The sequence below is a fragment of the Anolis sagrei genome, chromosome 5 (assembly GCF_037176765.1).
Source record: "Anolis sagrei isolate rAnoSag1 chromosome 5, rAnoSag1.mat, whole genome shotgun sequence".
Lineage (NCBI taxonomy): Eukaryota > Metazoa > Chordata > Lepidosauria > Squamata > Dactyloidae > Anolis > Anolis sagrei.
In genome coordinates, this window is record NC_090025.1 from 187,019,141 (window position 1) to 187,041,592 (window position 22,452).

Sequence of the window (22,452 nt, forward strand, 5' to 3'; positions counted from 1 at the left end):
TCTACTAGGGCTGTGCTGGATCTAAACTATTGCCTGCAGCTCCTGATAACAATTATAAAGTACTACACCCCCTAAAAATTTAGAACATTTATTTGAGATACCTCAAGGTATAATAAATCCCAATATTGAAAATGTTGTGTGCGATGTATTGTCTTGCAGACATAATGAAAAGTTCGATCCCTCTCCCTCTCAGATTTCCCTCTCACATTTCATCAGAAATTGGCTGACTCAAATCTTTTATTGATTTATCTATATGAAGCGAGTCTTTCTTTTTTCATTTCTTGGAGAAATCAATGTACAGGATATTTTCTTCATTCAGCCCTCTATTTTGGCATATCAGCATTCAGTATCCTGAGATCTGGAAAAAGTCTGAGCTCCTTATTATCCCCTTTCTCTGAATTTCCTCTGGGATCATAGAAAACTGTTTTATTCGCTGTCAGGCTAATTGTCCATTGAGCTCAGTGCTGTCTATTTTGACTGGCAGTGGCTCTCTAGGGTCTCAGGCAGAAAAGGTCTCATTACATGCTATGTGCTGCTTTTTCAAACTGGAGGTGCCAGGCATTAAACCTGCATACAAGTCCTATGCCATAGAATTGCAATCTAAAACTGTAATTTAAAACGTACATAGTATTTCTTGCTACAGACAGAGGCAGCATGGATCAACTGTCGAGCTGTTAAGCATAGTTCAAAAAGAAAGTACCGTATATACTCGAGTATAAGCCGAGGCCCCTAATTTTACCACAAAAAACTGGGAAAATGTATTGACTCAAGTATAAGCCGAGGGCGAGAAATGCAGCAGCTACTGGTAAGTTTCAAAATAGAAATAGATACCAATAAAATTACATTAATTGAGGCACCAGTAGAGTAAATATTCAAAAATATTTACATAAAATTGTAATTTAAGATAAAGCTGTCCAACTGTGATTAAACCATTATTCTAACCACCTTCAATGTAAATGTGCTTACATATCCTTCCAATAATAATAAAGGGAGTAAAATAATAAATGTAATAAAAATAATAATAGAGTAAAATAATGGAAATGTAATAACAGTAATAAGAGAGTAAAATAATAAATGTTATAACAATAAAGAGTAAAATAATAAATGTAATAAAAATAATACTAATAACAGAGTAAAATAGTAAATAATATTGACTCGAGTATAAGCCAAGGGGAGATTTTTCAGCCCAAAAAAGGGGCTGAAAAACTAGGCTTATACTCGAGTATATACAGTATATGCTTCAGGTCCAACCTGTCTTTGAGACTGCATCTCCTTCTACAAACTGGAGCAGGCACTAAGATCTACTGGGAAGGCACGTCTCAAGCACGGTTGGTGGGGACGAGAGAGAGGGCCTTATTGGTGGTGGCTCCCTGGCTCTGAAATACCCTCCCTAAGGAAATTAGATAAACCCCCTCTCTTCAGGCCTTCTGGGTGGGTCTTAAAACATGGCTCTTCAGACAGGCCTTTGATCTTGAGTAATCCATGGCAAATGTGATGAATCATTGATAGTACTGGCCTGCACTTTGATTGACAGATAGCCAGCCGGCAGGTTCCATTGCTTTTTAGGAATTTTATAATTTTCAATTTTCTATAATTTTATTAAGGAGATTTTATGCACTGCTGATTATACTTATTGTATTTATACTTATGCATTGTTGTTTGCATGTGGCATTGGAGTGCTCCTGTGAGTCGCTCCCAGTCACTTTGGGGAGATGGTGACAGGGTACAAGTAAAGATTATTATTATTATTATTATTATTATTATTATTAAAGTTAGTTTTCAAAACAGAGCAATTTCTTTTGCGAATAAATATAGAGGTTTCACTAGTTTAATAACTAGGCATCGTTCAAACAGTTTAGCTGTGTTGTAGGTGAAAATCGCTTATCTGGAGTGCTATCTTGGCTTAGTGTGGTTTCCAGATGGCTTCATGTTGGCAGTTTCCTGTTTTCTTGTTGAGCAGAAAGGCTAGAAGGAGAAAGCTTTCCCTTTCTTCGGATATTCTAGGAAATCTTTTGATGTTTCCCCCTTCCTCTAGATTACTGTTTCCATTCAATCTTTCAACATTTTGCAAAAAAACTTTAAATCCAAAACACTGTTTTTGAGCGTGCTGCCTTAGCTTTATTTTATTCTGTGGATCCAGTAAAAAGCAGTGATGTTATTGACTTTAGGACAGTAAAGCCTATATTTTTAATCTAAGCCTTTTAAATGACCTCATGGTCTAAGCTAAGCCTGAGTTCATGCAACTGAGCTGTATAGGCTTCTGCACACAGTATTTCCCCTGTTTACTTTCGCCAGCATTTCCCCCCATCTGTCTGACGTCTGCCTTTCTGATGTATTACATTGCAAACTCCTTGGGGCAGGGACATTTTCACCTTGCCCTGAAAGCACAATGTATATGGATGGTATATTGTTTTTTTCAGGGCAAGGAGTTCCATAATATTGGTTTTTAAACAGAGTTCAGTAATCTTTTCCAAGCAGAAATCCTTGTCCTGTCTATTGTCTATAAACTGCCGCTGATGGACTTGTAGCTTTATTTTGCCTTAGGTTATTTCAGCAGGTTCTAAGGCCAATAAGAATAGTTTAAGGCGATTCCTGGTAGAACTAAATTTCAGCTTCTGTTTTCCTTCTCGGAGCTGCTCTAAGCAATTAATGCTTTTGGCCTAGACTTTTATTGGCTCAGATAGAAGGTATGCAGCATGTTCTTGAGACTATTTTGCTCAACCATATATGATTTATTTGAATAATGTTATTTCTTCAAATAAAATTTGAAGAAAACGGCACTCTCTAACTTGACGCTTTCCAAACGTCTTGGGCAAATGCCCCCTTAATACCCAATTATCATATTGTTTTTACATGTGTGAAAAAATATAAACACATTTTCAATTGTACCTCCCTTTTACCTAAGGGAGGGAGGGAGGAAGAGAAGGATGGATGGATGGATGGATGGATGGAAGGAAGGGTGGAAGGGAGGGAGGAAAGAGTGAAGGAAGGAAAGACAAAAGGGAGGGAAAGAGAAAGAGAGAGATGGAAGGAAAGAGAAAGCAGGAAGGAAGGAAGGACGAAAGGGTGGAAGGTAAGGAAGAAGGGAGGAAGAAAGAAAGAGTCAAGTAAGGGAGGGAAGGAGGAAGGAAAGAGAGAAGGAATGAAGGATAGGGTGGTGGGATAGAGGAGGACCTGAGAAAACAGCCCAAGGGACCGCATCCGGCCCCTGGACCTGAGTTTACCCATACCTGACCTAGAAGAATCCTCCACCTTTTGTGACTGTGGAGCAGAACAAACAACTCCGCATCTGTATGCTTGCCCATTATGCTCTGCCTCATGTGCAGAGGAACAATTGTTTAAGGCTACAGACAATGCGGTTGCTGTTGCCCGTTTTTGGTAAAAAAATATTTAGCTACTTGAGCTCCTTCTATTTTAATCAGTTTTACACTTATGCAATGCTTTTGACATGAAATAAATAAATTTGTACTTATAGGAAGCTTAGGAGCTGTTGATTATTTAGAAAGCAAAACAGACTTGTGCTTGTGCTTTGCTTTTTATATAATGAAAGTTTTCACAGGTTACCTGGGTATGGATTTGCTGATGAGTCCTACGTGTATCGGAGTGCGGTGTATCGGAGTGCTTTTCTGCTGTTTCCTTAGGAAATCCTTGAGTTCAAGCATAACAATCTCTGATTGCCAGTCCATACTTTATCTAAATTCAGATGAAATTCTAGGTTCTGGAAGTTATAATAATAGTTCTTTGACCTTTAGGAGTTTCCCCTTTTCTTCCCATGGGGAATACCAGAATTATGTGTGATTGGTATAACTACAGAAAATGCAATCTATCACAAGTGTTTCATACGGCGATATGCAAAATCTTATGTTGAAATTAATCACCTAATCTTAAATATTCTATCAATAATTCTTGCTATCTATCTATAATAATAATAATAATAATAATAATAATAATATGACTGTCTCTTATAGTAATGTTATGAGCAGGATCCTGCAGGGTGCAGTATTCCATGATCATTCCATATGAGGATCTGTGCTACATCTATTTGTAAGATCAGCATTCTCTAACCTCAAGGTTTATCTGCCTATGGAAAATGTGTGGTTGCTGAAGAGCAGGGGAAGTTCCATAGGACCACAGTGTTAGAAAGACCACAAGGGTCATCCAATCTAATGCCATTCTGCCAGTCACTCCTGACAGATGGCCAAAGAAGGAGACTCCACAATACTCTCAAGCAACGTGTTATGACATTGAACAAGTCGTACTTGATTTTTCTAAAACATTTAGGCAGACAGGGAGCTCTGGCATGGGCTGGTCCAGTAGGTCACAAAGAGTCTGAAGCGACTGAATGAATAAACAACAACAACACATTAACGCATTGGACATATGGTGGCATGTGCTACAGCATGCCTTCACAACCTGTGGCCCTCCAGATGTTTGGACCTCCAACAACCAGATGTCCTCACAAGCTTGTCTAATATTAAGGAATTCTAGGAGCTGAAATCTAAATTACCTGGAAGGCCATGAGTTGTGCAAGCCTTTGCCGCAGGAGGCCACCTATTTGTGTTTGTGTGAAAGCATTTAGAGAAATTGATTTATGAATTATGAATTTTCTTCTTCTCAATCTCTTTACTCCTGCTCAATTTAACTTGATTTTTCTAAAATTTTAGATATGTTGAAATGAAGAAAGCAAGAGATGGCATAAGGGGGGCCAACAGAAGCATGTTGGTACAGCAGGGGTTGTAAGCTGAGATAGGACTCTAGGCTCCTAACCCTAAAAGCATTTCCATAATTTCCCAGATTTTGAAGTTCTTTAAATGCTCAAGCATTCAACTATAATTACAGGAGTTAAAATCATATTCAGGCAAATGTGAACTGTGATAGGAATAATGATCAAAACCAACTTGTGATCTTCCTTAAATAATGGGGTATTTGTTATTCATAGCATGAACTAAGTACATTTTAAAACTCTTAACTCTAAACTGACTGCAATTTTTATTGCTTGCAATTACTTCTGTGAATATGTGTACAGATGTCTGTAAGACAACTTCAGCGTGCTATATTTTTGTCTGAAATATAGGAACAGCTTTTATATGAAGAGCCATATGTAATATTACACATCTTAGGGATAGTAAAATCTTCATGATCCAGTCGCCAAGCAACTTGCAAATGACAGACCCCAGAGTAGGCATAAAAGTGAATGAATTGTGTACAAAAGCAAATATATATAATATATTCGGTACTTGAATGACAACCTTGATATGAGTACTTCCACAAGCACTGCATGCTAAATAAATTGTACTCCAAGGATGTAATGTGTTTCTAAGACTGCATATGTGTGCTTTTGCATGTACAGTTATATATCTCTTTTAGTCTGTTGCAGTTGGGATCAATAACTAATATCAAGAGCAGGGGTCCTCAAACTAAGGCCCAGGGGCTGGATGTGACCCTCCAAGGTCATTTACACAGCCCTCACTCAGGATTAACCTAAGTCTGAAACGACTTGAAAGCACACAACAACAACAATCCTATCTCATCAGCCAAAAGCAGACCCACGCTTCTCATTGAAATACTATTTATTTATTTATGTACAACATTTATATGCCACCATTCTCACCCCGAAGGGGACTCAGAGCAGCTTACAAGATATATATATATATATATATATATATATATATATATATACACACACACACACACACACACACACACACATACATACACACACACACACACACACAATATATTATATTATTAGCATAGTACAATATCATTATTATATATTACTATATTGTACTATACCATTATATTGTAGTATTATTAGTAATATTACATGTAATATAAAATATATAATTATAGTATCTTATTATTATTAGTAGTATTATATTGTATTACGTTATAATATTATAAATATTATATGCATATACAATATACTATATTATATTATTAGGATAGCACAGGAGACAAGATGGAACTTGTCTTTTAAGTTTATATTTGTTAAAATTGTTCATTTTAATTATTGTGTTGTTCTAAAGTGGGGTTTTTTTGCACTACAAATAAGATATGTGCAGTGTTCATAGGAATTCACTCATTTTTTTTTTCAAATTATAATCCGGCTCTCCAACAGTTTGAGGGACTGTGACCTGGCCCTCTGTTTAAAAAGTTTGAGGACCCCTGATCAAGAGGATTGTAAGATGTGGTTTCCAAACTCTATATTTTGGCATTTCCCAACATGACAATGCAGCTGAAGAGTTCAGAGGTAACGGCAGAATGTGGCTAGCAAGACAAAGATTTCCAATTGCTGAAACTTGTGAAAAAATGAATCCCTAGAAAGTTCTGTGTAAGTGAGATTCTGTTGCTTGACTCCTTCCAGTTGAGCAGTGTACGGAAACTTCATGGGCTTTCTATTCTTCATTTCTCTTCCCAACATTTTGGTAGAGAAGCTAAAGTCATGCTTGATCTAAATAATTTAAGCTCCAGTGTGTATCAAGTCCTGACACCTGCTGACAAACTTTAGTTTTTTTTCTTTCCCCATTGGAAAAATAACTTTATAGAATACCTCAATGTTCAAGCATGCAACATGCCTTTCTGCATATTCTGTTCTGAATATATTATCCGATCAGGGTAGTCATGTAGATCTATCAGCTGTGTTCAGACTACAGAGCTCTATTGGCTATCTAGAACTCTTTTCCTAGGCCGTTTGCAATATGGGAACAAATCAATGACAAAAGAGGACTCTTCTAATTGTGATATTGGAGATACAGTGCAGTCTTTTTGCTTTTGTAGCCCCATAAGAGCTTAGAAAGGGGTTTTTCTTAAAATGGTATCTTCCAGAATAACACAATCAAAAAGATGTTTTCTAAGCAATGTTTCAGATTCTCTGAGAAGTTAAAGATGTATGAGGGCAACTGTGTTGACAAGGAAAAACATTACAACTTTCCTGTTTTATTAATGTCCTGCTAGGAAAGCTTCTTATTTTCAGTGAATGTTTATTTTTTGTTTCTCTTCTATACATTCATATGAACTTAAGCTAAGTGGTGGAAGACTTGTTCTTTCTCTTTAGGGTTTCTGTTCTTCTGCAAATTGATTCAATCCCATGGTCTCATTCTTAAATGCTTCAGTCCAGGGCAAGGATCCAAATGCCACATAGCTAATTTCTTAAAGAGCTCGGAAGCCCATTATGTAAAAGAAGTTGACAGAATCATCTCTTACAGGACATTGCAATAAAGTGGGGAGGTCATAAAATCAGTTGACTTGGAAATAACTACGATTGTGACTTGGTAACAGAAGAGGAACAAAATCCTAATACATTGTTTAGTGATCCATTTAAGTATAAGGTGGGCAACCTGCCTTCTGTAGTGGAATTTTACTCAATATTATTAAAATCTGACCATTCATAGAAAACTGGAAAAACTCACTTTCAAAAGAGGTTTCACCGGACTTCCTAATGTATCTGTTATTTAAATTTTGTGTTGTAAGTAGACTGAGCAGAGGAGAGTTCCTTACAGTAGGGGCTGCCATAGAGAAGGCCTTGCAAGATGTTTCACAGCTTGTAGGGGAACAAATCTAATATAAATACACACGGTGAAGCGAATCCTTAGTTGTTCTCTGTGCAATAAAAATATGAAGGTAAGGCAGGCCACATGTGCATATTTCAATTGTGTCTATTTTTATCATAAGTCCACCTATCGGAGTGTTTTCTAGGTGGTTGAGATTTTCTTGTCTGTCTGTGAAGGAAAATGAGGAAATGATACTTGCTTACAAGTCATTTGTGTACATTTTGACAGAAAAGAACACACTTATGATTGGGCAAATTGAGACTACACCCATTTCAGAGGCAGAGTGGAGAATGAAATGGAGCAAACAATGACCTAATTTCTGTTATATACAAGGAAGACTAGGTTAAGAGGTTGTGGCACAGGCTGAACTGGTCCAGAGATACTGACAAACCCAGCATCACACCCAGGCTAGGCCTTTGTTTTGTTCTTTAGTACTGTGTGACTGTCGTCGAAGAACTGTATAAGTTTGTTTGCCTTTCTGTTGAAGCCCTTGTGATTCCTGGGATACTTTTTGGAGGTGCAAAAGAGAACCTAGGGTTCTTGTCTACCTTACCATGAATCTTAGCAACCCTGATAGTCCATTTGCCTTGCTAGGCAGGTGACCAGCTACTCCAGAATAAGGAGTTAATATGATGAGATTCCAACCAGTTGGAAGCGTCATAAAAGGTACATGCTATATTTATTACATCAGATTTCCTAGCATCTTAAGTGTATTTGACTTGTTGTTCTTCAACAGAACATTTTGGGGAAATACAAGACTATAGGAGTTTTACACTACAACTCAAGAACTAAAGCACACATTTGTGGAGCTCAGATGTGGAAGCAGTCTTACTATAAACATGTCAAAGTTACTGTGTTTTCTATCTTTCTTTGATTCTAAGATTCACTTTTTTGCCCATAGAAATATCTCTAAAATGTGGTTCATCTTAAAATTGCAGGATTCTAAGATGATTCTCAGATATGTGTGTGTATATACACACAGAGACCTATACATACAAACAGAGAAACATACTGGTTTATATAAATAAAGGGTTTTTCATCTCTGTCAGAATTAGTTTGCATCTTACAATCAACGGTAAATAGATTTGGGCTGTTTTTTAAAGTGACATCTTGAAGAATTTATCAGTATTGCCTATGCTTGAAATGTTTATCATAATTATGGTATGCATGCATGTATGAAAGAAAGTGGCTGCAAAAAATTAAGAAAACAATTTATTTAATCTTTAGGTAACACCGCCATAGTTCTAGGTCTCACATAGGCAATTAAATCTGGTCCTACTTGGATTGTGATCCACGGCTGCAATATCCAAATCAAATTGTTCACCGCTTTGAGTCGCCTGAGGGCTGAGAAAAGTGGTATATAAATAAAGTAAAGAAATAAATTTGCACTGGAGCTTCCTCAACATCTCCATAAGTCTATCTGCCCCAATATTATGATGCCTTTCTTCCACTGGAACCTGAAAATCCCCGAGTCAATACATTAATTTTTCTGGGGCCACACAGTTTATGCCCACTCTTAGAAACTTGCTCTTACTCAAGCAGATAACAGATCATTTATGTGAGCTGTCGGTTTTTTTTTCATGCACGGTTGGAAGCCACTGATGGCAATATACTGTGAAGGCTTTGACATATTGCTATAATAACATTATTAAATTGTCCCAGCAATTGTGCATCTCTCTGGCATCCATCTAATATGCAGAATCTCCCAGGGAATCTCAGAGCTGTCAACTTGCTGCTGTTGGAAAATCTGATTCTGCCTCCTCTTCCCTGTGGGCAGATTGAAATCACCACCTTCCCTTGTTTATATACACAGCTTCACCTTCTCTTCACTCACCCCACCCTTGCTTATTGTTTTTAGCATTCCTGAATTGCCTTTTAAATCTCTACTCCACATATCTGTGTATTTGGCCACTGGGAACACTTTCAACTGAGATTCAGTTGTATATTCAGAATGTTTTCCCCCATTTCTTATCCCACCTTTTTCTCCCAATTGTTAATAGTGGTGTTTATGTTCTGTTGTATTTTATCCTCATGACAACCCTGTGATGTAGGTTAGACTGACATGTAATGACTAGCCAAAGGTCATCTAGTGAACATCAAGGTGGCATCTTGGTTACCCCAGTTGTAATAATTTTTTTTCCTGGTATTACTCTGACCCAAGAGAAGGGAAACTATGGTCTGCAGGCTGTTTTTGTAGCCTTCAACCTCGAGACTTTCCAGAACTAGTGGCATTGCATTGGTCTTCCATTTAAGGTTGGAGGCCAACATGCCCCCACTATTCCCTGTTCCACCCCATTTATCTCTCTTTTCCCATTTTTGGTCCAAGAAAATCCCCACTCCTTCTAGAGAGCTTAGTGGGACAATTTTGCCATCTATTGAGCTCCTTCTAGACTATTTTAGACTTCGAAGATGTGTTCTTTTGAAACGGTACATGGTCATTTTGGACGAAACATTTTTTAAAGCTTGCGGGGGGCAGTTTGGGGCCACATGCAGCTTGCTGGCTATATTTTCTCATATCCAGTTATCCTCAAGATTGGGATTTCTGTTATCTCCTCAGCTAGAACTCTGTAAATGGTCTAGAGAAGAAAGGTGGCAGTCAACAAAAAGTTATAAGTGAAACCAATAATTTTCTGTAGACAGGCTATCTTAAAATAGCTACCTTTCTTGAGTGACGCCTTCATTAAACATTGACTTAGGGCAGTGGGTCACAACCTGTGGGTCTCCAGATGTTTTGGCCTTCAACTCCCAGAAATCCTAACAGTTGGTAAACTGGCTGGGATTTCTGGGAGTTGTAGGCCAAAACACATGGGGAACCACAGGTTGAGAACCACTGACTTAGGGAATATTTTTCTCTACTTATACATTAATTTGTAAACCTTTTGTTTCTGATGAGTGTAAGAAATTGACTATAATAGCAATATTTGGCATTGGATGTGATACTAGACTCCATCCTTGTTTGACCTTTAGAGATGGAAGCCAACCATCTAACTTGTGTTTTTAGGACCACTAACAACACCACAACGTATGCAGCTGTTTTTTGTTTTTTGTTTTGGTGGGGCCAACAAGTTCCATATCCCACAACTGTAGCCCACATTATGATATTGCCTGCCTCCTTTGTGTGCTGCTGGATGTCAGGGCCATGTTTCTTGAGTGTGCACATGTTGTTCTGTATCTATAACTTACTTTTATTCTTTGCTGTGAAGCTATGGTACTTTCAGGAAGCTTTTCTTACTGTGTTGGCAGACCTTGCAGCTTAAAGCTCAAGAAAGTGTTGAAGAAACGGGTATGAGGCAATCCATTGAACGCCGATCATGAATGTTTAGATATTTTCACTCAAAACAGAGCTAGGAAGTGGGTTTGTAATCCTATAAATTCTTCCTCGTTAAGCTGGTTTCAGAGAAACATTCTTTGCTTTGAGCAGGAACATTCTGGTCTGTGTTCATGTTTCACAATTTCGATTAAAATACTCTGTAGCCAAGGCAAATGCCAGCTTGTATTCGCCACTTCAAACACTGCTGTCCTTGATATGCTTCATCTGTCTTTTGTGAAGCAAGTTTATTGAAATCTTTTTGTTTCTTTTGGGTTTGGAATGCTGGGTGTGTAGGCTGGCCTGGAGAACACTTGCCTGTCTCTTGTGAAAGGACACTTTGCATTCAACAATCAGCATCATTGTTTCGTCAAATCTGCAGTCCGTAAATCATAGTGACATTGGGCCCAGTGTTTAAAGCGTGCTAAGGACGGAAGATGAGAATTCAAGCAGGCTGGGTTATCTGAAGTTCTGATTTTCAACATTTGTCTTGGATTGCCCATTTGTCTTGGATTATTTTTTTTTTTAGTTTTGTGAACAGCACAGGTACAGGCATTTTTGCTTACTATGGGGTCATCTAAAAATACAGGATTTTGCTAAGATCTAAAAATACAAGACCCTACTCAATGAGGACCAAAACTGTCAACAGCATCCGTGGAGAAACAAGGAAAGAGAAATTAAGGAAAGGTAAAGTATTGTTGCAAAATACATACTTTACTCTTTTGTTCTTTGTGTTTTAGGTAGTGGAGCTTTGCTAGAAATATGGTCTAACACATTACTCATTATGAGCATATATTACAAAGTAGCTTTCCTTTAACCTGGATTTATTTCAAATGAGTGTGATTAGGATTGATCAGTATGTTTTAAAGTCAGTCTTCAGTAATTTATAATGAATTTATAAAGAATTAACCTACAACTGTCTCCTATGCTGGCATTTTGTTTGCAGATGATGCTATATTTTGTTTGATCTCAGAGAGATGAAACACTGTTTTTAAAAGGTGTACGTGAAATAATAACTTAATTGGTCTGTAGGTTTTTCAGCCGACACGTTTGTGATATCATGGATTTATACCTGTAATTTCAAAAATACCTGGGTGGTAAGATTAACATTGCAGAAACAAAATTGGTTTAATCTAGGTGAGATGCCTTCAGTGACCCAGTTTAAACAGGTAGCGGAGCATTTTTGTTTGATTTACTGGATTTTGATTTTTCATTGGCTGAATTGACTAGAAATAATATTGACATAGATCAATTTAATACTGTGGTTGTGTAGAGGAACAGGTACTTCCATTGTTGAATATGGTGATTTTAGAGAGCAAGAAGTATTTCCCATTGTTGAATATAGTGGTTTTAGAGAGCAAGAAGTATTTCCCATTGTTGAAGCGTGGTTATATTTTAACTTTTTAAAGGTAGTGCACAGGCATGACTTGTCCACATTTATTTTGTACATTAGCCATTCTTCCCTAAACTATGATGTTGTAGAGGGCGCAAAGGACAGTTTGGAACTGTTTTTTTTAGATTGCTAGGTAACTTGTAGATTGGCAGGTGATTTTATCCAACTTTAAAAAAAATGTTGTTAGCTGTTCTGTTAGACGAATCATTTCTCAGTCTTAGTAATAATCTGTCTGAATGTTAAATGGTTACTTATAATACATCCTTTTTGCAGCTTTGTTTGCTAGTTTTGAAGTTCTGTCTTTGCTCTATAATGACTGTATTTGTATATGCAGGTTATCAGAATGTTGTATCGCCACCACCATTTTGTATGTGCCCATAGCTGTAACTTCGCATCAGTTTCTTAAAGTAAAGGTAAAGGTTTCCCCTGATATTAAGTCTAGTTGTGTCAGACTCTGGGGTGGCGGGGTGGGGTGCTCATCTCCATTTGTAAGCCGAAGAGCTGGTGTTGTCTTTAGACACTTCCAAGATTATGTGGCCAGTACGACTGCATGGAGCGCCATTACCTTCCCTCCAAGATGGTACCTATTGATCTACTCACATTTGCATGTTTTCGGACTGCTAGGTTGACAGATGCTGGGCCTAACAGCGGGAGCTCACTCCGCTTCCCGATTCAAACCACCGACCTTTCAGTCAATAAGTTCAGCAGCTCAGTGGCTAAACCTGCTGTGCCACCAGGGGGCACTTACTGGTTTCTTACTGGTGCAAAAAACAACAACAACAACAAACAACAACAAACCAATAACAAATACAGCATTTTTTAAGGGGGAAAGATAGTGTATATGGACTTTTCAGAGAATCTTGCATTCAGGCAGCTGCTAGGACCAGGACTGAGTTTCAGTATGTATTCAGCATTACGTACCTTTGAACCTCTTCAGCTGTTATGTAAGCAGCCTGGCTGTAAGGTCTTTTTGAAAGTTGTGCTGCAGATGACAAACATCTGTTGCTACTGCCTGCAGCCAACAGCTTACACCATTGAACTTTTATGCATTGGAATGTGGAAACAAGGAAGAATTTGAATGATGTGATGGAAATTAAACATGATGTACAGCTTCCTCACTGCTAGGTAACCCCCCACAGAGACAAATGAGTCACGGGAGGAAGAGAATCAAGCCAATACGTGTCTTTTTGACTTCACATAGGGAAGAACATGCTGATAACTAGTGCTTAACTTTTTTTCTTTCTCAAATAGTTAAAGGTGGTTACTTCCTTGCTTAGAGGCGGCCATACAGTAATTTGGTGGCTGTACTAATCCAGGTGTTGTCCCTTCTTGCTTCTCTTGGTAAGCCTTTTAGAACATTCAAGGATCCCAATCCCCATCTCTCATTTCTCTCATGTTCATCCTTCCATGTCTTCTGACAGTTAGTTTCTGGAGACCTCCAGAAGCTACTTGCAATAGAGTTATGCCCTCCAGTTGCTTAAAACTTTGATTTCATGTTTTTGTGTTCCAGTCTGGCATAATTCTTCTGTGGCTTTACCATCCTGCAGAGAAAGACCAAAGTGAAACACATAGCCTAATCTTGTTAACTCAGGGTTCATCCAGCTGAATTATATCATATAGACTTGGTACTACTAGTTGAAGTTCCTTATTAGAGTCTAGTGATAAAGAAGACTGTGGGTCATGCCAAGAGCTCCACCAAATCACACCTATGCAGTTGTGGTTAGCGAGACTATCAAAGAGCATGCATCTGTCACTCTCTACATTGTCTAGAAGGTGCAGCAAAGAACCATTTACTATTCCTTGTAAGAGTAGATAATTGTAATTGAAAACTTTTTCAATTTTTCTCTCTTCTTCTGATGCCAGTGTGGCCAACTTGTGGCCCTCCAAATGTTGTTGGCCTGCAGTTTCTATTTGATTTATCCATTATAGCCAGCAGCTAAAGTTAGTGGGAATTGTTATCTGGGAGGTGAAAGTTGCTCACTCTGTCTTTACGGAGAACAAATTGGAAATGCAAAAGGCATTGCTGTGGATCTTAAATAGGGATATGAAAAACTTTCTGACCCTATTGTCTTGTGGTTTTGTGAATCCTTAATTGTTTGAGCCTTAGTAGGAAATTTCAGATCCAAAGTCCGCATATCCGAAGGCCCACTGTATATTTCTTACAATTGAAATTGGGAATACATCTACTTTGGGACTTTTCTCCACACATTATCCCTACTCTTAAGGTGATACTTAATTTGAAAAAGAAACCACTTCCTTCTCATTTGCAAATACTGGTTTCTTTAGATTTATTTCTTTTGTGGATTAAAAAAACAAACCTGTATGGCCAATGCAGTTATCCCTGAATGTACATATTTCCAAGAAAACCTTGTGAAATTCGTAGATATGCCATAAGTAATCCACTGATTTGAAGGCCTATATACACAGAGCTGGCTCCTTGTATGTTGTGGCATTGTGTGGGATCACTTGTACAGTAGCTGCATACATCTGCCAAGCTGGGAACTGTGACTCTCTTGTATGCTTTTCCCAGAACTGCAGCTGCATTCATGTTGAGCTTTTTTTAAAGGTCAAGTGTTGATATGTTGACTGAAATCACATACGCTGGGAGGAAGGATGACATAACATCATCCTCAACCACTTTTCAGCTCTATAACTTGTATAATTCATTTTCTTTATATGCTAGACTTTTCCCATCGTTTTTTGGTAACCAGATAAAAGGAGAGCAAGGGATCCCATGTTCCTTTTAAATACTCTAACTCTATCCATTAGGAGATTTTTTAATAATGGATTAGAATGAGGTGGTAGAAATAAATGTTTCCTAAAAATACTTTTTCTGCATAAATCCTAAAAGTAAAAAAAACCAAAAACAAAACTATCAGTCTGCTGTGCTTGTATACCTTTTTTTTCTTTCTCTTAGACAAAACCATCCACAGTAACTGCATCACTAGTTATGATCCACTTGTCACCAGTCAGGAAGCACTTTTTAAATATAAAGTTTTCATAATTGAGTTTGAGAACTAGATATTGTGCTTCAAGAATTTATTAATTTCAAATGTGAAATGTATAAATTGTCCTCATAACTTAGAATGACATTTCTTCTCATGTCTAAATACCTTTTTAATTTCCATCCATTTCATGCTGCTTCTAATATATTTCATGTGAGGGTGGATTAACATAATATTAAACTGTCAAAAGGGTTTGCAAGAAGGCTTAAATTGATCGTCAGAAGTAAGAAGGATTATTTCATGTCCAAGAAAGTATGATGTTTTATGTAAAAAAAAAAGTAACGTGTTGTTACTAATTTTATTACTATTTTAAATTCCATAAAGAAAACAAGGTCAAAACTTTGTATAAGACTATTCTTCACATGAAAACAAACACAAATGTAAAATAAAGCAATATCTTAAATGTTTGAACAAAAAGACTACACATTCTAAATATTTCCCCATTGTGTTGTTGAAGGCTTTCATGGCCGGAATCACTGGGTTGCTGTGAGATTTCCAGGCTGTATGGTCATGTTCCAGAAGTATTCTCTCCTGAACTCTTGTCTGCTTTAGGCAAGTGTGAATGTCACAATTGGCCATCTTGATTTGCATTTAATGGCCTTGTAGCTTCAAAGCCTGGATGGTTGCTGCCTGGAGATCCTTTGTTGGTAGGTGTTAGCTGATTTATTCTTGTCTGGAATCCCCCAGTTTTCAGAGTGTTTTTCTTTATTTGTTCTGATTTTAGAGTTTTTTTAAAAATACTGGTGGCTAGATTTTGTTCATTTGCATGGTTTCCTCCATTCTGTTGACATTGTCCACATTCTTGGGGATTTCAGTGGCTTCTCTGTGTAATCTAACATGGTGGTTGTTAGAGTGGTTCACATTTTTCTATGTGGGGTTGCCTTTGAAGACTGTTTGGAAACTTCAATTAGTCCACCGGGCGGCAGCTAGATCACTCACCGGAGCATCATACAGGGAGCATACCACCCCTCTGTTATGTCAGCTGCACTGGCTGCCGATCCAATTCCGAGCACAATTCAAAGTGCTGGTTTTGACCTACAAAACCCTATATGGTTCCGGCTCAGCATATTTGTCCGAACGCATCTCCTTCTACGTCCCGCCTCGGAGTTTAAGATCTTCTGGGGGGGCACTGCTCTCGGCCCCACCTCTATCACAAGTGAGATTGGTGGGGACGAGGAGCAGAGCCTTCTCGGTGGTGGCCCGTCACCTGTGGAACTCACTCACGGGGAAATTAGGTCATCGACATCCCTCCTCTCCTTTAGAAGGAAATTAAAAACATGGATTTGGGACCAGCCCTTCGGGTAATCTGGCGGATAGATAAGGAACAAGCGACAACTAGAATTGATGGATTGGACAATGTGGAATTTGAATTTACGGACTCTGAGCTGGTAAACGTTGAGCACTAGATTGTTTTTAGGGATTGTGATGTATAATGGATTGTTTTAATTGTTTTAATTACTGTTTATATGTTTTATTTTTTATCTTGTTGTGCCGGCATCGATTTGTGCCTTTTTGTTAGCCGCCCTGAGTCCCCCCTCGGGGGTTGAGAAGGGCGGGGTAGAAGTGCGAGAAATAAATAAATAAATAAAAAATTCATTGTTCTCAAATAATATTCTGTGTCCAGGTTTGTTCGTCAGGTGCTGTGCTATGGCTGACTTCTCTGGTTGAGTCAGTCTGCAGTGCCTTTCATGTTCCTTGATTCGTGTCTGGGCAATGCTGCTGTGTTTGGTAATCGCTATGTAGACTTGTCCACAGCTGCATGGTATATGGTAGACTTCTGCAGAAGTGAGAGGATCCCTCTTGTCCTTTGATGAATGTAACATTGGTTGGATTTTCTTAGTGGATCTTTAGATAGTTTATAGGTTGTGTTTCTTCATCAGCTTCCCTATGTGGTCAGTGGTTCCCTTGATGTATGGTGAGAACACTTTTCCTCAGGGTGGATCTTTACTCTCTTGGCTTGTTCTCAGTCTTGCATCTCTTCTGATGTCTGTGGTGGAGTCTCCATTGGTTTGTAGAGCCCAGTTGAGGTGGTTCAGTTCACCTTGGAGGAGGTGGGATTCTCAGATTCTTTTTTGCACTGTCTGCCATGGTTTTAATTGTACTTCTTTTTTGACTTGGGTGATGGTTGGAATTTTTATGTAGGTATCTATCTGTGTGTGTAGGTTTTCCGTAAGCTGTATGGCCCAATTTCCCCATTCCTTGATTTTTGATAAATGTCACTGTAATCTATTATGTGTTTTCAGTCAAGTCTTTTCCTTATATGTTTTTAAGTAGTTTGCTTCTTAGTATCCAGTAAAATAACTATTTTAATTTTATAAAGACATAACGTTTTGTATCCAAGGCACCACTCTTTGAGCAAGAGTAGGCTTTCTCTTTGCAGGAGGATTTAGATTCCACAGAACCTTTCACAAACAAAAGTCAAAGGGAGCCATGTTTCCCTGATTGTTTCTGGAGTCCATCGCTTACTTCACTTCTTGCAAGTTCCTGGAAAAAACAGAGAGAGGCTAAGTGCTCCATGGTACAGGGATTACAGGAAATGGGAGGCCTGAGAACCTCCCATTTCATGAGCAGACTTTTTATTCCTGGAATTTAACATTTGTCCTTAAACATTTGTGCTGAAAACAAGAGGGGCTGAACTGGATTTGATCACAGTGGACAATGAGGACTTTGCTCCCAGGGCTGATGCAGTTTAGGACCAGAGTTATGCGAACACCAAAGAAGAATCCAGGGCTGGTCCGAAGTTGCAATGCTTTGGACTAACTCTGGATTTTATTGCTTATATAGATTCAACTTCTGTCAAACTAGAACTTCTAGTCACACAAACCAGTTGTCTCTTATTCTGCAGATCTCCTGAGAGAAAAACTGGAAGGGAGGAAGTTGTAGCTGGAGGGTTTTGTGGATCTTCAAGAGTTCTGAACAATTGCTGAAGGATTAACAAAAACGTTCTGTGCATTCTGAAATAAATTGTATGTTGTACCCTAGCTCTGAGACACCTCTTCACCCAGCACCACTCCAGAGGTTAATTGTCCAATAATAAAGAGTTTAACGAATAAAGAATAATAAAAGGGAAAAAGGATTATATTCAAAAGTAGCTGTCAGGCTATAAACAGCAATATATAAAAGCCCCCGGTGGTGCTACTGAGCTGCAGAACTTGCTGGCCAGAAGGTTGGTGGTTCGAATCCGAGGAGTGGGGTGAGCTCCTGCTGTTAGCCTCAGCTTCTGTCAACCTAGCAGTTTGAAAACATGCAAATGTGAGTAGATCAATAGGTACTGTTCTTGCGAGAAGGTAATGGTGCTCTATGCAGTAATGCTAGCCACATGATCTTGGAGGCATCTATGGACAGTGTCGGCTTTTCAGTTTAGAAATGGAGATGAGCACAACCCCCCAGAGAAGGACACAACAAGACTTAATGCCAAGTTAAACCTTTACCTTTACTTTACTATACAAAATCAGTCAGAGTTCAGTAAAATTCTTTAAGAAATTTTACAGGAACTAGAAATCCAAGATCATAGAAATAATCCTAGGTAAAATGCAAGAACATGAATACAGGAAACTTAATCTAGGCAAAACTCTTCTAAGGAACAAGGAACAAAGGCAAAGACATGAAAAAGGAAAAAAGAATCTTGACATTACATGAACCAAATACTTGAAAACTTGGCAACATGAGCAGAAGACTGTTTCCCCACAGCAAAGTTGTCTTGACTGAAATGCTAAGACACAGACCCACCACACACTCATGACATGATCCTTGCCACATCTGGACCAGAGAATTATCTCTAATTCTCTGGAAATGTCTTAATTGCCCGCTTTTCACACCCTGAGTCCAGAGATCTAATCTGCACTCCCTTGAGACCTCTGCGTCCTCTGCGTCTTCCCAGGGTCCATTCTCCAGGGAAATTCCACATTCACTTTCCGAGGTATGCACAACATCTGCTGGGTCAGGGCCAGGCTGACCTGTCTCCAACTGGTCTGTCTGCAAATCTCCCTGAATGCTCACAGACACTTCATTCAGAATATTTAGAAACCCATCATCATCATCATCATCATCAGAATCAGAATCGCTTGACCCTTGCCAGGCTCCAACATTGTCCCAAGTTTTGAGGATTTTCTCCCAATAAAGTCTATAATGGCAGACTAAAAGTCTACCAGGGAATAAGGCGCATTGAATATTACTAACCTTTTACATCATATGTCAAAATATATAGGCTGTGCATGTCCAGAATATTTCAGAAGTAAGGCCTGTTAGTGTGTGTTTGGGTAGGAGGTTCTGATATATGCTATAAGGGTAACACTTAAATGGGGTCAATTTATGTTTAGTAATTATATCCTACTTGTCTTCAGAGCCCAGCCACAACAGATAGAGAGAACTCCTTTAAGCTGGAAATAATGTCATCAATGACATGTTAGTTTGAATATGTGACACAAAGTAAGGTGAATGAACAGAATTTATAGTCCCTAAAGCAGAATCAAGCCATTGCCTTGCATGTGACTTTATGGTTCACATTGTGGATGGGGAAAGATAGGAAGAAAAAAACTCAGAACATATATTTATACAGTGGTGTTAACTTAGTTCATGATCCACTTGACTCTACGAGAAGTAAATTTAAGACTTGCCACTTGGGAAGATATAAAACTATAAAATGGGCTGTGCTTGGTCCTTCACCTCTGGTTCCTTTGTCCAGGAAAAGGGCATTGTTATTTCTGTAACAGCACCAATTGTGAACCTCTTTATACCTTGAAAAAAGCAATTCCCAGTCTTGTAGGAAAAGAATACAGCAAGAAAGAGATAATTGACAATATCTGGCAGAGAAATTGATAGAATGTGCATTGTGAAGTCCTAGTTATTATGTTCATTCTGCAAACTATATTGGACACAAATTTTTAAAAGAATAGCAAATGAGTTTATTAATTTGATACACACTGGGTATATTTTTCCTCTTTGTATATTCTACCTTTCCGTCAGAATTGGGTCTCAGAACAATATTCTTACATGACAAAAAGTCAGACATCTTGCCTTAATGGAGGCTGAAATTTGAAATTAATTTTCTTCTCATTTGATAATCTGTTTGCAGTTTCTTCTGCCCAAGATAAGAGGAAATGTTCATATTGACACCTGAATGTAGCATTGTGGTTAAGTAAGTTCAAAGGGCCCCTGGTGGCGCAGTGGGTTAAACCACTGAGCTGCTGAACTTGCTGGCCTAAAGGTTGGCGGTTTGAATCTGGGGAGCAGAGTGAGCTCCTCCTGTTAGGCCCAGCTCTGCCAACCTAGCAGTTTGAAAACATGCAAATGTGGGTAGATCAACAGGTACAGCTTTTGTGGGAAGATAACGGCACTCCATGCAGTCATGCCAGCCACATGACCCTTAGATGTGTCTACGGCCAACGCTGGCTCTTCAGCTTAGAAATGGTAATGAGCACCACCCCTCAGAGTTGGACACGACTAGACTTAATGTCTAGTCTTTACTTTTTCTAAGTTCAAAGAAGCCAAGATCTGTAATTTAGGTTCACACCAGGGGTTTCTTGATAGTTTGATATACACAAACTGTTTCATGCGCAAAATTATTTAAAATGCTGTGTAAAATTACCTTCAGGCTGTGAGTATAAGGTACATATGGAACATAAATGAATTTCATATTTAGACTTCGGTCTCAGCTTCAGGATCTCTGAAATCCAAAGACTTCTGGTCCTAGGCATTTTGGATAAGGGGTAGTCAGCCTCTAGTGAAAACAGTAAGGTTGCCCATGAACTTGTAGGTCTGCTTAATCATAGAATCAGTGAGTGGGAAGAGACCACGTAGGCCATCCAGTCCAACCCCATGCCAAGAAGCAGGAAAACCACATTCAAAGTGTCCCCAGTGGCTTCTGCTTGTTGTTGTTTATTCATTCAGTCGCTTCTGACTCTTTGTGACCTCATGGATCAGCCCACCCCAGAGCTCCCTGTCGGCCATCACCACCACCAGCTCCATCAAGGTCAAGCCAGTCACTTCAAGGATCCATCCACCTTGCCCTTGGTCAGCCCCTCTTCCTTTTTCCTTCTATTTTCTCCAGCATCATTATCTTCTCCAAGCTTTCCTGTCTTCTCATTGTGTGGCCAAGGTACTTCATTTTTGCCTCTAATATCCTTCCCTCCAGTGAGCAGCTGGGCATTATTTTCTGGAATATGAACAGGTTTGATCTTCTTGGGGTCCAAGGCACTCTCAGAATTTTCTTCAACACCACAGTTCAAAAGTGTCTATCTTCCTTTGCTCAGCCTTCCTTATGGCCCAGCTCTCACATCCATAGGCGTCGCCACACCCAGCTCCTTCAAGGTCAAGCCAGTCACTTCAAGGATACAATCCATCCACCTTTCCCTTGGTTGGCTCCTCTTTATTTTTCCTTCCATTTTCCCCAGCATCATTGTCTTCTGCTTGTAGAAATTACAAAACCCTTGGCAGGACTTTGTGTCACGGATTACACTGTTGGATGTTACAGGACTGGCAGGAGGGTAGGCTTGTTTAATCTGAATCTTTAAAGAGAATACCCTTCCCTACATTTTGCTCTTAAATTGGGTTATGGCATCACACATTGGTGTCATCCTTCCTTGGCAAGATCAAGCTAAATGCTCTGAATGTGTCTCCAAGATAACCCCATCAGATAAAAATGAGAGGCATTTTTGAGCCACTGAATCTCATTAGTTAATGCGGCTCTTTACATTTTAGCCTGAAAATTGGTTTAAGATTTATGTCTTACATCTTTGGCTGTGGGCTGCTGTTTAAGTGTGGTTACTGGTGTGCTTCAATTAATTACTTTGATGGTGATTTATGTTGTACTGTACTTCAAGCACTTTGAAAGTAGAGAATGAGACCAGTAGCTTTTTATACACAAAACGTCATTGTGTTGCAGTGGGGAATAGTCTTCTGTATTCTCCTAAAATCCCCCAAAGCCCTGCAAGTTTTGTATCTAGGCATTAGTACAGACATATATGCATAATTGCATATGGGGCTCATATTTTGGTACTGCTAACATGGTTATCCCTCTGGAAATAGCTATAGCATAAGGCTCTAAATTTATCCAGGGAGATTGGAAATCAATTCCAAAGAAACGTGCCCAGAAGAAGAGAGATACTGTCTTTCTAACCAAATTAAAACAGCAGGATGTCATTCCTAAAGAACTGAAGGTGAAAAGTCAGTTATTGCCTACATGGTGCGGGATTG

General features: G+C 38.8%; 1 protein-coding gene across 8 annotated transcripts in view; it reads left to right on the plus strand.

Annotated features, from left to right (window-relative positions):
• USP6NL (USP6 N-terminal like) overlaps positions 1 to 22,452 on the plus strand; it is a 166,903-nt gene that overhangs the window by 64,882 nt on the left and 79,569 nt on the right. Inside the window, exon 1 of one of the 8 annotated variants that reach the window (XM_060776514.2) lies at positions 11,410 to 11,547. The exons of the other annotated variants lie outside the window; for them this stretch is intronic. Coding sequence (XP_060632497.2) covers positions 11,487 to 11,547 — 61 coding nt within the window. The 5' untranslated portion in view covers positions 11,410 to 11,486. Of the gene's footprint in view, positions 1 to 11,409; positions 11,548 to 22,452 lie in introns of those variants that run through there. 8 annotated transcript variants of the gene reach the window in all.